This window comes from Vidua macroura, chromosome 2, assembly GCF_024509145.1.
Source record: "Vidua macroura isolate BioBank_ID:100142 chromosome 2, ASM2450914v1, whole genome shotgun sequence".
NCBI classification, from domain to species: domain Eukaryota; kingdom Metazoa; phylum Chordata; class Aves; order Passeriformes; family Viduidae; genus Vidua; species Vidua macroura.
In genome coordinates, this window is record NC_071572.1 from 30,538,881 (window position 1) to 30,552,601 (window position 13,721).

Consider the following 13,721-nt stretch of genomic DNA (forward strand, 5'->3'; position numbering starts at 1 on the left):
AGTTACTCTTTAACAAAGCATCCTAGTATTTTAACTCAACTTAAAAAGTAGAGCTTTTAAATGATCAAGAATTTGGTTAATAAAAAACATGTGGAGGCAGCAGTCACGCCTCTGTTGCAACTCATCACAAAGATGCAAATTGTAAAAGAAGTTGCAGAGTTTGCTTGTGTAAATATCAACAGAAGCTGGAGCTCATAGCTTTTGAGCCTAAATAATGCTGCTATGAAGTTTGAAGTGCATACCCTTAAACCCAGAGATATAACCCCCCCCCAAAAATCAATCTGGGTAGAATTTTAAGTGAAGTGAAAGCCTCTCTCTTTGTAGTTTGTTGAGCTAGTAAAGCTGTGTTAGCTAATGCAGCTCCAGTAGTCCTTTTAACTTTTAAGCTGTCTGAAATTTGGGATTTCTACAACAGCCTAGTCTAGAAAAATGTAAGCCTTTTTATATTTGTAAGAAAAATTACCCCTGCTGAGAAATCTATAATAAACAGTGATGAAATATTTTGACTGTGTGTAAACAAATTAAATTCTGGACTTAATGTACTTGAAAACATCTGGCCTGGCTGATGTGGGGGTGGTGGTGGGAAAGCAATAGCAGAATATTTTAAAAACTAGCCTAGAAAAACCCACAACACAATAATTTTTGGAGAAGCAAATAATGGGTATTCAGCTCTAAAGTGTATTCTCTGGCCGCAGACATCATCCTCTGCTCTCCAAAAGATCTGCCAAAAAATCTAAAACTTAGATGGGAAGTATGTTTGTTAGAAACAAAACATAAGAAAAGACATGAATCAGATTTTTAATGGAAAAGTCAACATTGTAAAGATTGGAAAATGCAGTAATGCTTACATCTTTACTGTAATAATCTTCTTGACTACTTAGATGGAGATGTTTTACCTGAAAACACCACTGACACTTCAAGTGAAATACCAACAACTCTGGTGGATGCATCAGACTTTGAGTGTTCCCTCTGCATGAGGTATGACTTCATTCACCTGGCATTAACATAACAAAGCCTCTCTAGCTTCTGAAAAAAGTTATCCTGGTGTAAGAAGAGAAACCTGCCAGAGAATGTCTAAATCATTACTCTGTTCATTTTTGCTGAACATTACATCTGGTGAATCTTTACAGATGTGGTTTTCTCCATTACATATGCAGTTCTCCATTGTTTACCACTGGTAAAAATGAAAACCTTTTTTGTATCCTTGGATAACACTGTCACCTGTGCTTTATAAAAAAGCAGAAAAAAAAGAAAGAGCTAGGACTAGTCACTCCTCTCCACACATTGGGAATTGTTTCTGTTGACAGCTTAGCTTTTTTGTTCCATGTTTTCATGTTAAGGTTGTTCTACGAACCTGTTACCACACCCTGTGGACACACCTTTTGCCTCAAATGCCTTGAGCGTTGCCTTGACCATAATCCACTTTGCCCGCTCTGCAAGGAAAAGCTGTCAGAAGTAAGTATGTCCTTGCCCCAGTTAACAAAACTGCACAAACTTGTGTTCTTCTGAAAACATCTGTGTGGAGATTTTCTGTGCTCTACTTGTGAGCTGCATCCAAAGCATGTGGCCAGCAGGGTGGGGGAGGGGATTCTGTCCCTCTACTCCTCTCTGGTGAGACCCACCTGGAGTGTTGCATCCAGCTCTGGGGTCCCCAGCACAGGGGAGCAAGTCCAGAGAAGGGCCATGAATGTGGTCTGGGGCTGGAGCACCTCTCGTATGAAGCAAGCATGAGTGTTGTGGTTGTTCAGCCTGTTGAGAAAAAGGCTCTGGGAAGACCTGCTCTTGGCCTTACAGTATTTCAAAGGGGGTTTCTAAAAAGATAGGGACAGGCATTTTAGTAGAGGGTAATGCTTTTAAAGTGAAAGAGAGTTGATTTAAAGAGATTAGATGTAAGTAAGAAACTTTTTACCATGAGGGTGATGAAACATTGAAGAGGTTGCCCAGGGAGTTGGCAGATTCTCCATCACTGGAAACATTAAAGGTCATGTTGGATGGGGGGCTCTGAGCAGTCTGATCCATTTGAAAATGTCCCTGCTCAAAGGGTTGGACTAGATGACATTTAAAGGATGCTTCCAACCCAAACTTCTATGATTCTGTGAAAGCAGAACAAGACAGTACTGACAAAATTAAGCTGTGCACAGACCTCATTTACCCAAGGATATATTTGGTATTCATTGGGAATACAGGTGGTTTCACTGGTTCTTAAAAAAAATGGAGGCTTCCAGTATCACATCAGGCTCATGCCTGGGGACCCCTAGCCATAGCCATGTTCATTCCAAATTTCCAGTTTGTGTGGAAACTGTGGTATATGAGGAATGGTTGCTCCTTGGTCTACACTTGTCAGCAGCAGACACAAGGTATCCCATACCTAGTGCTTCTTGCCAGTAAGCTGACAGCTGTAGATGAAGAAGATACATGTATCTTTGCAAAAGAGAGGATGGACTGCCTTTTCTTCCTGGTAGTACAACTTTGCCAACAAAGGGAATGGGGTTAAAAGGTCAGTGGGGTGAACCACATAGGCTGAAGTGGAAGTTTTAGTGCCCGGAGACTGAAAAGGGTAAGGAATTGGTACAGTCCTAACTAATGTGCATTTCGACCTCGGGGAAGAATGGGCTGGGAGGAAGAGATGTTACTTCTTTTCTTGTTACCAGTTGACTCTTCCTTGTAGTTTCTGGCAAGCAGAACTTACAAGAAGACCGTCCTTACAGAAGAGCTCATAGTCCGTTACTTGCCAGAGGAATTATCTGAAAGGAAGAAAGTTTATGAGGAAGAAATGAAGGAATTGTCAAAGTAGGCTCTCTTTATAGTACTGACAGCTGTTACAAAAATGTATTTTCAGTCTAAATTACTGAAGAAGATTAATTTGCTTATGAAAATGCACCAAAGGAATGAATTTGTAAATGAACCTGCCAGATGTTTTGTATTTTTGATGTGTATGTTGCAGATAAACAATTTAACAATGTGTTTGGATGGTGGAGAGGCAAAACAATATTCTTAAAATAAAGATAATTGCATTTCCTATGAAACAACGTAATAGCTTTAGAAGTTACAGTGGGGGTTTTCTGGGAGTAGAATTCAAATTATCAATGGGTTATACTTCAGGTCAGGAAAAGTTCAAGGATCCAGTTTTGTCAGTGACTTGTGAATGTTGTGCTGTAACTCAGCTAAAAAGTAAAACAAAACATGCAGTTAATCCTGAAAAAAATGAAGTGGATTAATGGCTTTGAAATCAAAGGGGTTTTACTGAGTTTGGGGATTCTCTGTCATCTTGCTTTGAACATGGCTGGGTCTTAAGTACTTTATTACTGTGAAAAGTTGTTACCAAAATCTTGCCATGTGTATAAGATGTATCACTGGGCATGTTTTGAGGAAATTGGCTATTTCTTGATTTTTTTCCTTTATGAAAGTAGCTTAGAGGGATTATTTACTTAATGTATTAAGGAAAAGAGTCCTGAAATATTGTTTGTCTTGTGAAAATGACAAATCTCAAAGAGATATGCATTTACAAAGATTGAGTCTATTTGTCTTGTATTAAGGATATATGCTGAATATAGCAGCACCCAGAAAAAAAGGTGATTTTTTTTTAACAATTTTATTACAGTTTGAATAAAGATGTTCCCATCTTCGTATGTACCATGGCCTTTCCTACCATCCCTTGTCCACTCCATGTCTTTGAACCTCGTTATCGCCTAATGATAAGAAGATGCATGGAAACTGGTACCAAGCAGTTTGGCATGTGCTTAGCTGATGAATTAAAAGGGTAAGGAGATGAGCTGAGAATGTCCTGTTGTTGCAGAGGCTGCTGTGAGCTAATGGAATACTGCAGCACAGTATACTTGTCTCCCCAAACCACCGTGGTTCCTTTCAGTCCTGTATGAACCAATACTAAAGTTACTTCTTAGTTTTGAACTTTAAACATTCCTTTTTACACAAAGATGTAATTTTATTACTCCCCTGTTGGATAATAGTAAGAATGCGACTAATTCTGCTACTACAGTCTCCAAAAATAGCATTTAATTGGCTGCATTTTTGGAAAGCTTGCTGGCCTGTTTGTTCCAGTGAAAACTGACTGTCTGGGTAAGGTTCCCCCTCTGTCTACTCAGTTTAAAAAGAAACAAAACAAAAATAAAGCAAAATGTCCAGACCTCCCATAGTTTTCCTGAAAGAGTGGTATCATTTTAATGAGACAAAGTATACACTGGGCTGAGAAGTCTGTTTTGCTGCTGGATGTTGAATTTGAATGTTTGTCTTTACTGCTGTGTTGCAATGTCTAAACTATCTGCAGTGAGTGGGTTACATTGTCTTTCTATATGATCATACCTTTCATTCATTTTTGTGAATTCTGACACTGGTGTTTTTCCAGCTCCCTATGCAGAGACTGACTAGATTAAAGGTCCCTTACAACACAAAACTATTCCCTGATTCTATGAAAGCCTTCAAGTTTAAGTGTTTCACAGATAATGGGGTTTTGAGACCATGCTTATGGGAGAAGCATGAGGTGATCTTGAGAGGTTTGCCTTATGAAATGCAATAGTTGCTGACTTCAGAAGCTACATTGGCAGGCTGTAGAATGTATGATGAACATGGGAATTTTTAAGAAAACATTAGACAGGCATCCTCAGGAGCAGCATTTTTGTATGTGATCATCACTGGAGCTGAGAGGGAGGCAGTCTTTACTAAGGCTTGGCAGCCTTTCCTTGTCCACTCCATGCTTCTTGGGGGGGGGGGGATTTTATTTTTCTCCCAGACTGAACAGTAAGGCAGCTGTAAGAATACAGGAGATGCTGCAGCTTCCAGTCAGCTGTGGCTGTGCTGCAATGCCATTTGGCATGCTGTCAGTACTGCACTCCATGGAGTTCAGACTCCAGCAGCAGCTGATGCTCCACAGTCCATTTCAGGTCTATTACCAATTTTCTGGGAGTGAATACCTGTGAGAGTCAGAACAGAATTACCCTAGGACTTCAGTGATAACTCTTCTTACATCCCTGCAGGCTTGTGAAAGGCCAAACTTACTTGGAATCAGGTATAATAATACAGAGGGCCAAGGCGTTACAATCCCCAAAACATAATAATTGGTTTGTTAGATAACATCATGAAGGATATTTTAAAATGCAACAGTATGGTTAGATTTCTATGTCCTGTCTGTTTTAAGTTACTAAAATAATCAAATTTTTTGAGCATGATGACTTAAATAAAACACTGAAGCGCAGGAAACCTTAATCTGCAGACACCTGGCAGGCCGTTCCAGCTTCTTACAAGTAAAGAAGTTCTCCTGTTTATTCAAAATTGTGAAATCAGCTTGGGAATACAAGAAGTGGGGAAACTTGTTTTGCCTCATCTGCTGAGACATGGATACATACCTCCCTTTAAAAACACAGTGACAAAACATGTTTTGTTCATTACCTTCCTCTGTTATACTTCTCAATTTTAACTTGTCATTGGTAAAAGAATATAAGCTCTTAATGTTGTCAGCACATTTTATGCCTGTCTCCAGGTGCTTTCTTGTCTCTCTGATTCAGGTCCCTGTCTACCCAAAAGTAACTCCTCTAAGGAAAAAAAAAGAAAAAATCATCACTTCTATATTAATTTCTAAATCCAGTATGAATGTCACTAAAATAGTTAATTAAAAACAATTGTTATGTAGCTGTTTAAATAGTGTATAGTGTAATAATGCTATAATAAACTAACAGACCTACTTTTTAAAATCAGTCCTACTGGTAGAGCACCAGGACTTAGCTGTGTGCAGCTCTGCTCCTCCTGCTCTTCCTGATTTTTTTCCTGTACACTGGCTGGGAGAGAACAGTTGTTAACAGTGGTGACCTTGCCCCCCTACCCCTACCAAACCCACGATTTCTGGTAGAGCAGAAACAGGAGTAATTTCTTCATCACTCCATTGTAAGAAATGACCAAGCCCTAGTAAAACAAGCATTTCCATGATAAAGAATTTATCAGACCCTGTAGGGTTTGGTGTCTTGAGATGAGACTAGATACAGTGCTTTCTCCTGCTTAACAGTAGGCTGAGGTGTAGACCTGCATATGTATTGTAGTGAAGAGTCATTGTGCAATCAGCCTCTCTAGTGAAATCACAAAGGTAGAGTTAAGTAAGCTTGATAAAGTAAAAGTTAATTTCGTGCCTGTTTCCAGGGTGTGATTAAAAGACACTACTACTTTAAATATAGTGGATATAAATGTGTTTTTTGAAGAGGGTATTTTGAGTTTGATTTGACTTTTTTTTTAAAGGAAACAAATGCAAGAAAATACTTGTTATGTAGAAAGCCTTTTCCTTCTAAAGCCTGCAGTCTTCTGCTTACACCTTGGAGTAGGTGGATAGCCCTCACAGCCATGCATTTGTTTCTCACTTTCTGTACTTTCCTTACAGTATCTTTACCCATCTTGTTTTCTTTGCAAACCAGATGAATTTGCCACCAGCAGCTGGTAATTACCAGCGTGAAACATGCTTCATTTAGTTTGCTGTCCCTTTCCAGCCCTCTCACCCCACAAACCTGCCCTGAAAATGCTGTTGCCCAGGTCCTCTGAGGGAAGGCAGAAAGGGTGGGGGTTGTGTGGCTTATGTGAATAAGCAGAAATGTATTGTCACCAAAGCAGAATCCTCTTTCAAGTAAGAAATGGTGAATTAGGCCCAGTATTTGTCCTGATGTCTATAAACACTTGTTGATGACTTCCGCTTTTATGCCCTTCTGTCATTTCAGATTTGCAGATCATGGCTGTATATTAGAGATCAGGGACGTAAAGTTTTTTCCTGATGGACGCTCAGTTGTTGATACAGTTGGTGTCCGTCGTTTTAGGGTCTTAAGCCATGGCCAGCGAGATGGATATAACACAGCAAACATCGAGTATCTTGAAGATAAAAAGGTGATCTATGGTGCAAAGTTATTCATACCCATGTATTGCTGGATTCACTTAAATAGCCTTTCCTTGTTGCATTTCAAGCTAGCTGTGCATTATTTTTAAGCCAGTATCATTACAAATACACTAAAGCTCTGTTTTAAAAACCATGGAACAAACTTTGTATCTTCTTTCCCTTTCTTCCTTTCTTCCCTTATAATTATCTCTGCTTAAAGTGTTACACTCCTTTCATGGATCTCAAAGTAGCTTCTGGGATGCTGAGGTCATGGTATGTAGGTGAGGTCAGAGTAACATTTTAAAACTGGCACAGAATTTAAAGCCTTCTAAAAGCACATGTTGGTAGAGAACTGACTGTTATCTTGCACTGAACAGACAGTTGGCACATTTCACATGTCCTCCCAAGTTCTCATTTACAGAACAGGTCCTCAAATAAATGTGGGAGTCTGCTTTTAAAATGAGTTCTTAGGGGCACGTAGTTAACTGTGCCCTGTACAAGCATCCATTAGAGCTGACTGAGAGCAGAGAAATGCAGAGAGGAGAGTAGCTTCTGAAAACAAGTCCTCTTAGCAAAGCAGCATGAAGGCAGGTGTTTATGATGGGTGTTGGCCAAAGGCTGAATTTTTGGCCATACTTTCTGGATCATCTTCAGACTGTGTCAATAAAACCTTGGTGGCTGTTAACATTGAGCTTAGCAGTAATCTTCTGCCAGTTGATGAAGTCAGTTTGGTCATACAGCTCTGGAGCACTCTCACAATTGAAGTGAAAGTCTGTAAAGCCATAGCAGTGCTTTTCTGACCTGTGCAGGGTGATACAATTGTTTGCCAGGGCATGAACAGTTGAGCTCATGGAGGTGCCTCTGCTCAGAGTGAAGGCTGTGCTCTGTTTAAATCCTTAGTGAAGAGTAGTGGAACTCAGGTATACAAGCATTGTTTATGGATGGTGCCAGAGATCCACCTCTTCATAACTAGAATGAGATTTACCTTGTCTCACGGTGGAGGCTGGTGTCTGTTCAGTGCCCTACATCCATATGTCTGATGGTCAAAAATCTCAGTCCAAGAATACCTGTTTTATATGCTCTTAGATACTTACCTTAAGATGAGATTAATTGTTCTGTAGAATTGCTTCTCCTTGATTGTGAAGGGCATCTAGAGCAGGTAGATCAGATGTGTACCTGAGTGAGTAGTGTAGGTGAAATCACCTATGTGATGTGCACATGTTAAAAGGGAAAAAAACCCAACCACCCCCAAACAAAACTCCAGAATCAAAACCCCCAAAAAACCCAACAAACCACGAATTTGTAGTGGTTTTTGCTTATGCTTTTTTTTTTTTTTTCTCTAATAGCTAATAGTAGGCCTGTGCAACTAAAACACTCTGCTTCAATTCGGGTGTTTCTTCATGGCTGTTTCTGGTATTGGGAAAGCATCACTTTCCCTGCTTTCTACCTGCTCGGGTGTCTACCCTCCTCCTTCTCCTTGGCTGTCCTACCATGGCCTTACCACTTCTATAAAATAGTGCTGGTCTCTTAAGTGCTGTAGCCCCCCCTCCCGTCTCTGTTCTCGGTGGCAGTAGTGTTTGTTTTGTTTTGCCAGATGATGTAGCACTGTCCAGAGGTCATTCTGTGACAGGGACTCAAGGTTGTGGGTTTGAGATGATAAATATGTCCCAGGATTAGAGAGCATACTCTGCTATTATGCCAGCATTTAGGAATGGATACTAGTGAGGCAGTTACTGCTCCAAGAAATATCACTTCAAAACACCTAGGGGAGGGTAAAAAGACTCCAGCATCACAGATTTGAAATCTGAGACTTAGGCACAGTTGGTTTACATAAGGGCATTTGAACAGCTGTAGTCACTGCATTATTTTGCTTCGTTTGCTTCTGGGGAAGCATATGGACTCCACGGTATCAAACCTGTTTTGTTCCATCTTCCTTCTTTTAACAATAAGGTTGAAGGACCAGAATATGAAGAACTTGTCCGCCTTCATGATTCAGTCTATGATCAAGCTGTTGCCTGGTTCACTTCACTTAAAGACAATATGAAAGTGCAAATTCTCAATCATTTTGGATCTATGCCAGGAAAAGAACCAGAGCCACAGGTAATAAAACCTGCCTACTTATGCAGCCTTATTCTACACAGAATTTTAACACTAGACTATTTTCTGACAGATTTTTGCTGTGGTTTATACATTCTAGACTCTATTTACCTAATTTTGGTCTCTTGGCATGAAGCATGGTAAAAAATACCTGTGTAATTTGGTAGCTGAAGAGAGAAGTCTTAATGATGTATACAGATAAAGAGAATGCCTGCAATTAAGTGTTCAGTTGTTGCTTGTTTTGTGGTGACTCTTAGCAAATAGAAGGTGACAAGGAAGGTGATGTTCTTCATGGGGCTGGGCTGGTGAATATAAACTGTGTGTTTTTCCGTTGTTTTGCAGAGCAACCCCAGTGGTCCTGCCTGGTACTGGTGGCTCTTGGCAGTGTTGCCTCTGGAAAACAGAGCTCAGCTGGCTATACTGGCTATGACCTCCCTGAAGGATCGTCTGATCGCCATCAGGCGCGTATTGATATTTGTGACTCGCAAAAGACCCAGATAACATGGACTTTTGTTGTGAGTGGGCACCAAAAACATCTCATGACAGGTTGTTCTGGGGGAGGGCAAAAGGGGAGGGGTTGTTTTTTGTATTTTTTTAAGATTCCTTCAAGAAGGAACAGCCCTTTCTGACTGCGTCCTGCATCCATTGATTGCATTGGTTTGTTATCTGGGTATTCACCAAACCTTGCGCACTCTCCTGTTGTCCTGGTGAAAACTGAGCCTCTGCAGAGCTGTGCTACATTTAGAATGTAGCTGATGGATGTGGATGATTGCTTCAAAGTACTTTGATAGAATTGATGTTTTTAGCCAAGAGAGTTAAGTACTAGAGTAGTGCCATTGGCCTGCATGTGATCTGAATTTTCACTCAGTAGGAAGAGGAAACTGGACAGTGGATTGAAGAGGTGTTTCCTAGACTTTCTTGAAGGTAGTGAATAGGAGTAACGCTGCCCAGCAGTATGCATGACAACTATAACCAACAGTAGTCTCTGTTAGTGAATTGGAAGGCAGTCTGTCATACACCCACATCCCTCTCTCTCTTCAGCAAATAACAGTCTGAGGAAAAAACAGGTTAAGCTGTTTGTAGTCAAGGCATCTGAGGATGTTTATCTGAAAGAATAATAGCTACTGAATAAGCACACTATTTGGTAGCCTTAGGTAATCCCTCCTTTGTGATTTACATGTTGTAGCAGAATAAGTATATACAAAATATTTGGAAATATGTACTTTGGTTTCTTTGAAGAGAAAACCCAAAGTAATCCTAGCCAGTCTTACTGCTAAATTCAAACCAAACCTCTCACTAAAGTATAATAAACACTGCTGTGAAATAATGATTTCACCCCACGTACGAGGGAGGCATGCTGCAGTGTAGTCTGCACACCTGCTCTGTGAGTGGAACCAGCGAGGATGAAAGGTGAGGAGGTTTCCATCTCCCTCCTTCCTGCAGTGTCATGCCGACTTCCCGTTACGTTGGGGTGGTCTCTACTGAACGTGTTTCAAACCGAAAGTATTGTAGTTAAGTACCAGTTGCTTTATGTGACGGAAATCAGTCCACAGTAACACCATGAAAGGAGTCACAAACCGAACCTACAAAGGCACGTCTCAATGCAAGCTTCAGTCAGGTGTTAACCTTCATTTGTCTTTTTGATTATTTTTTATGCATTGTTTTGTTAATATCTAACTTTGATAGCTATTAAATTGATCGCTTGTCAGTCAAATGATCACCATATGCTCAACTGCCAATGAAATAACTCAGTGTTACCAATTCAATTGGCATAGTTTTATATAACTAGAACTGATACTACCAACAGGGAAAAAAAGTTGACTTGAATCTCCATGTGCTGCAAGCATAGCAAGACCAATGTAAAGACTTGTTCATGTGCAGAAGTCTGGTAAGAAGAAATGGCTGCTTACCTAAATGGTCAAAGTGCCTGGTTTCTTTTTTAGTTCTTTTCTCCTTATTTGTCAATGAAGAGGTATTTAAACTTTTTTTTTTCCACTTTGTACATGAATTCTGGAAGAAGACTGCATTAAAATGCAGTGATTGGGATATATTACCTGCTCTCTTTGGGTATTTTAGTTATAACCTCTGTGGTCTGGGAAACAAAAATTCTAGTTTTTTTTCCTTTCAGCAAATGGCTACCACAAATGGTTTCTGTAACATACCCTGAATGTACTGTAACTGCCTCTACCTTGAACACGCCTTTTCTATTTAAGTGGTTTGTAAGTGTATTCGCTGAATTGTGAAGTGCATAATGTACAGCCAATGATGTCATAACCTCTACAGTAGCCTTCTGCAAGTTCTGCTACCACCACCAAAATACTCAAAATTCAAGTTGAATGCATTTCCTCCAGGATTTGAAGATGATGAAGAGGAATTCACTGAAGTATAAGGAATTGTTGTATTTGTGGGGAGGAAATGTCAGAAGTCAGTAGGTCTTCAGCCGACTGTCAGCTGAGGTACTGAATGGTGATTTCACAAACTAATTCTCGGACCAGAAGATGGACTGTGTTTGATCTCACAATCCTTTCTGTTTAGCTTCCTGTTCTTCCCATTCCTTTCCATGCTGTGTATTTCTTCAAGACTCATTCATCTTGCTTGTTTGTGTGTCTGGCCTAGTTCTGAGTATTACTAGTTTAGCTGGAAGAGGATGTTGATGGTATTTGTATATTGCTGGTCTCTGATCTTATATGTGCTTAATTTTACAAATAGGAGTGCATTTAAGAAAAAAAATATCAAGGTGCTAGTTAGTGTCTTCTTGGCTTTGCCTCAGTAAATGTTAATGTTAATATTCTTCTCTGCAAAAGTGATTTTTTCCAGGTATCTACTTTTGAGGTACTTCTGACAGAAAACCCTATGAAATGAGAGGTTGTTTACTGCTGTTTTGTAATGTGTAAAGACATTCTACATGGGAAGTGACATTACTGTGTTCATGAAGGCCTGCATAGTTAATAGAGTGATAGTTATTGAAAAGAAAGCTGAACTGTAGAGGGATTTTTTTTTAGTCAAGGTTTAAAGCAGTTTGTGAATATTTCAGTGACCGATGTTTTGGATAAATGATAACAACAAAGGAATTGTCTGTGTTTGGATGCAAGTAATAATATAAGCAGCCCAAAGCTGACATTTCTTCCAAAACATTGAATGCTGATCAAATAGCAAAGCTTTAATAAATAGATAAAATCACCACTGCCCTGTGGTACTTGCTTTTTAAGGGGAAGTACCAATTTCATTTTTACCAAATCACCTCTGCCATATAATATCTGCAGCATCCAGTGGTACCTCACGGGAAAAGCTGTCTCGTTGCTGTCTAGAGGAAATGTCCATGTTACAGCCAGTCTGCTCTTAGGTGTAACTTGTTGCCAAGGTACATGTGGAAGCATTGGAGCTGAGCTCCTGGAAGAGATAGACAGGATTTGTTGCCTTTCTAGCTCATTAAACTTTTCTTGCTTGCTGTCCAAGCAAGGATGCTGGGATATATGATGATTCTTTTCACTGTGGTGAATGTGGCCCTTCTTTATACATCGTAAAGAGGCCAAAAAGAAAAAAAGAAAAAAAAAAAATCCCTCTACCTCTACACCTGTTGTTCACCTGTAAAATTTCAAGCTACAAAATTATATATATATATATATATTTTAACTTTTTTTGTCTTTCAGAAGCATACTAATTGTTTGCCACTGAGGCCTTTTATCTACTGTATTTTAATATGTTCATTTGATAGTCATCGAGATCTCTTTGTACTTCTAACCTGTAGAACTTGTCATGTTTCTTACTGCTCCTTTTTCCTTCTTCTCCAGTCCACTTTTAAATTGATAAATAGAAAGCTGTACACTCTATTCCTGTTACATTTTACACTAGTGGAACTGGTATTTTGGTAGCGCCTTAATTTTGCAGTTGTGAAATGATTGTATCAACTCTTATCTGGGGCTTCTGACCAGATGTAAATGAGTATGTTTAATGTAGATAAACTTGAAACCATTTTTTACTGTTTTAAAGCTAGAAATGAAATGGAGTGTGTACATATGTATAAATATAAATTATTAATCTGCACCTTTTTGTATCCAGTAAATACAGGAGAAGTTCATGTTCTAACCACATTTGGCACTTCTTGTTGCATAAACAAAGCCAAAACCTTTTTTAAAAACTGCAGTGTTCATTTCATGTGTATTTGCAATATTCATGGGAAATGTGTTTAATTTATGTGATATTTGGAATAAACCAGGTTGAATTTATGCGAGTGTTGAGTTCATGGGGAAGCTTTATCACTGTGAGGACTAAGCTAGAGCTGAGGTGAATACAGTCTGAATGAAACAAGGCACTGATGTGCTGCTGTCAGAAAAGGGGTGATAGTTTGGTTTTCCTGACAGCAGTCCAAGGGCTGACGATTGGTCTGATGAGGCTTTAAGAAGCCGATGGCATCCCAGAAGCAGTGGTTAGATGTTTGGGTTCATAAGTTGCAGGGAAATTGTTTTAGCCCCTGTGCAAGGAAGTGGGGAGGCTGCAGAGGCTGTGGCAGAGTGGGGTTTAGCTGGGTACCCAGGGCAGACTGTGGCACTGGGTGTGAATGTGAGGGGTGGATTTAAGGAGGGTTGGTGGGCCTCAAAACAGGGAGACTGGAGAAGTTGAGGGGCCCTCAGCAAGGGCTGGGATAGAGGAGGTGGACCTTTAGCTTTCTCAGGAGTGGGTTGTGACAAAGATGGGGTATAATCATGAAGTGGGCTGTTCCTTTTGTAGCTTATTGGATTATTTTGTGGCCCTAAGCATGACC

At 39.8% G+C, this 13,721-nt stretch overlaps 1 protein-coding gene across 1 annotated transcript in view; it reads left to right on the forward strand.

The window, feature by feature from the left end:
• Positions 1-13,185, forward strand: part of LONRF2 (LON peptidase N-terminal domain and ring finger 2) — a 33,915-nt gene extending 20,730 nt beyond the window's left edge. Inside the window, exons 6-12 of the mRNA XM_053971061.1 lie at positions 882-978; positions 1,341-1,455; positions 2,669-2,790; positions 3,602-3,760; positions 6,711-6,873; positions 8,813-8,962; positions 9,302-13,185. Coding sequence (XP_053827036.1) covers positions 882-978; positions 1,341-1,455; positions 2,669-2,790; positions 3,602-3,760; positions 6,711-6,873; positions 8,813-8,962; positions 9,302-9,460 — 965 coding nt within the window. The 3' untranslated portion in view covers positions 9,461-13,185. The remainder of the gene's footprint in view (positions 1-881; positions 979-1,340; positions 1,456-2,668; positions 2,791-3,601; positions 3,761-6,710; positions 6,874-8,812; positions 8,963-9,301) is intronic.
• Positions 13,186-13,721: the final 536 nt, after the last annotated feature.